General features: G+C 46.8%; 1 protein-coding gene across 1 annotated transcript; it reads right to left on the minus strand.

Moving 5' to 3' along the window:
• LOC109828338 lies at nt 1–2123 on the minus strand (the record flags this gene model as incomplete). Its single annotated transcript, XM_020395359.1, has 3 exons — nt 1–681; nt 1007–1116; nt 2054–2123. Coding segments are annotated over 3 exons (405 nt in total), but the record flags the coding sequence as incomplete, so codon positions are not given.
• Between the last annotated feature and the right edge of the window lie 378 nt (nt 2124–2501).

Consider the following 2501-nt stretch of genomic DNA (forward strand, 5'->3'; position numbering starts at 1 on the left):
CCCAGCGCGCCAAGACGAAACCAGTCATGCGCGCCCACCACCCTTTGGCTAGGGAGGAAGCCCAGCCATAACATCTGTACTCCGATGGGGGTAACTGTCTCCCAAGAAGAGCCAGACGGTTGCTCACAGTCGGAGCAGCAGCTGACACCTCGCCTGGGGGTGCAGTATCAAGACCCATGATCCCGGGTCGTAGACCACGCACGTCATGATACCCCTCAGAGCCAGGAGTCTTATGGTTAGTAGCATATCCGCATTGAACCCGATCAGCATCTTCAGTAAGATGCCAAGACATCTGCCGGTCCACGGCTTGCCCCTTCAAATGACTGAAAGAATAGTGGCGTGGAATCGAAGGGATGTACAAACAGGCTCCACCGTCAAGAGTTAACCAATGCTCCTCACAAAGAGTCAGCGTGGCAGGATCCCTGACATGATCTCCAAATAGAAAACCCGGCTTCTTTAGAACCTGAGTGGAAGTAGAATCAGGGGTGAAGGAGGCATCTGTGATAAGTTGGCGCAAGCAATGGCGCCCTCCTTCCTGTATCGAACGGCAAGAGTCATTTGGACGATCCCCGTCGAACCGAGGAAGTGGGCCAACAGCCTGCCTAAGAGTAGCGGAAGAGAAAACCTCCCGACTACATCCGGTGTTGGCGTGAGGAGGAAGGCTACCCGCGGGAAATTCCACTGCAATAAAGCACAAGGGCGGAATCAGAAAATCCATCTCGTAAGAAGAATGATAGACTCATCCACGGAATAATTGGAGAGACGATTTTGAGTGACCTACACCAGAAGGACGGCATGCGTCATCACGTGAATAACGTGGTAACGTACACCGACCTATAAGGTGTAGGACAACACAAAATCGCCCCAATATATCCGAAGACTTGAATTGGCTAAGCAAAACAAGTCTGAAACCTTACCCTCCGCGAGAGAGGTATCGGTTCTTCCTTCATGACCCGCAAAGAGGTCAATCAGGGATGTAAGACAAAATCTCTGCATAAATTCTCACCCCCGAAAAATGAAGCCGCGGGAGAGGATGTCGTGGGGACCTCCTCCTCACTATGCTGTGAACGAGAACGGCTCCTCCGGGGACGAGATCGACGCGGAGACATTGCAAATCTGCAACGAAAAGCAGCAAGTCAGGTACAATCTAAAACATGAATATACGAAATTTAAAAGGGAAATTAAGAACTTTAATTAAAATCCTATACACAAATAGGATTTCATAATTGAAGTCTAATTAAACCTACTAATTTCGTACACGATGATTGTCATCTGTCACGGTGAATTTTGGTGAAATACCCAAAATACCCTTTGTGTTCAAGGCCAAAATCTAGGTCAAGGACACGCGTGACCCGGGTCATGATCGTCACATTCGATCATATAACACCCCGGTACCCCACAATTTTGGTTAAAATTTGCAAATGAGCCCTTTTGCAGAATTCAGCCAATTTTGCATAAAAGCCCCTCTACAAAATCTTGGTTTGGGCTCCACATGCCTTATCAAAATTTTGATCATGAGTTCGTGGTCAAAACTCATTGGATTTCAGCCATAAGTTCACTGCCTTTTGCAAATAAGTCCCTCTAAGACATTTATGGGCTGTTTTGCAAATAAACCCCTCCAACAACTTTTGGTCCTCTTGCCTAAAATACCCCTCAAGCTTGTGGCCAAATGAACATGTAATTTAGGTCCTAAACTTCAGTCCTCTATTACATGAACACCACCCCAGTTCTTCGGCCACTCTTGCAAATAAGCCCCCAAAACTTTTCGGCCCCACATTTGCACATAAAACCCTCAATAAGGTATGGTCTTTTTGCATGAAACACCCATCCAAATTGTTACCAAAGGGGAATGAAATCCAAGCCTCAAAATTTCAGTCCCATTTTGCAAATAAACCCCCACGAATTTTGCAAATAAACCCCCCAAAGTTTCGGCCATTACCTCTTTTTGCACAAAACCCCCCGAAATAATAGTGCATACATGCCCTCTAGTCTACCACAAGAATGAAAATGCAACCTTTACCACAAAATAAGAGGATGGTGAAGAGGAGCTTACCCAAATCAAGAGGCTTGAAATCCCCCAACCCAAGAGCCAAAATCCGAGCTTGGAGGTGGAGGAAGAAACCCTAGTTGGAGTTGAAAATCTTCGGCCAATGAAGAGTACAAAAATCCGAAATTCCTTGAAGGTTTGGAGCTTTTGAGAGAAGTGAAACAATGGAGGAAGGCTCTTGGGGAAGGAGAACCCTCAAAACCGAAATAGAGGGAGAGGGGTTCGGTTTTGAGCCAAAAAGGGGGGAGTTTCTCTCTTGGAAATTTGAAAGGAGGGAGGGAAACAAAAGAGGCAACGGATTTGAATCAAAGAAGAAAGTAAAAGAGGGGGAAAACTAAAATAGAAAAAAGACAAAGAAGCACATGGGGGGAAGGGGATCTCGGCTTTGCCGAGACACCCCATGGGTGTCTCGGCAAAGCCGAGACACCCCAGGGTGTCCCGGTTTTGTCGGGAC

The sequence above is a fragment of the Asparagus officinalis genome, unplaced genomic scaffold, assembly GCF_001876935.1.
Source record: "Asparagus officinalis unplaced genomic scaffold, Aspof.V1 AsparagusV1_Un1064, whole genome shotgun sequence".
NCBI lineage: Eukaryota > Viridiplantae > Streptophyta > Magnoliopsida > Asparagales > Asparagaceae > Asparagus > Asparagus officinalis.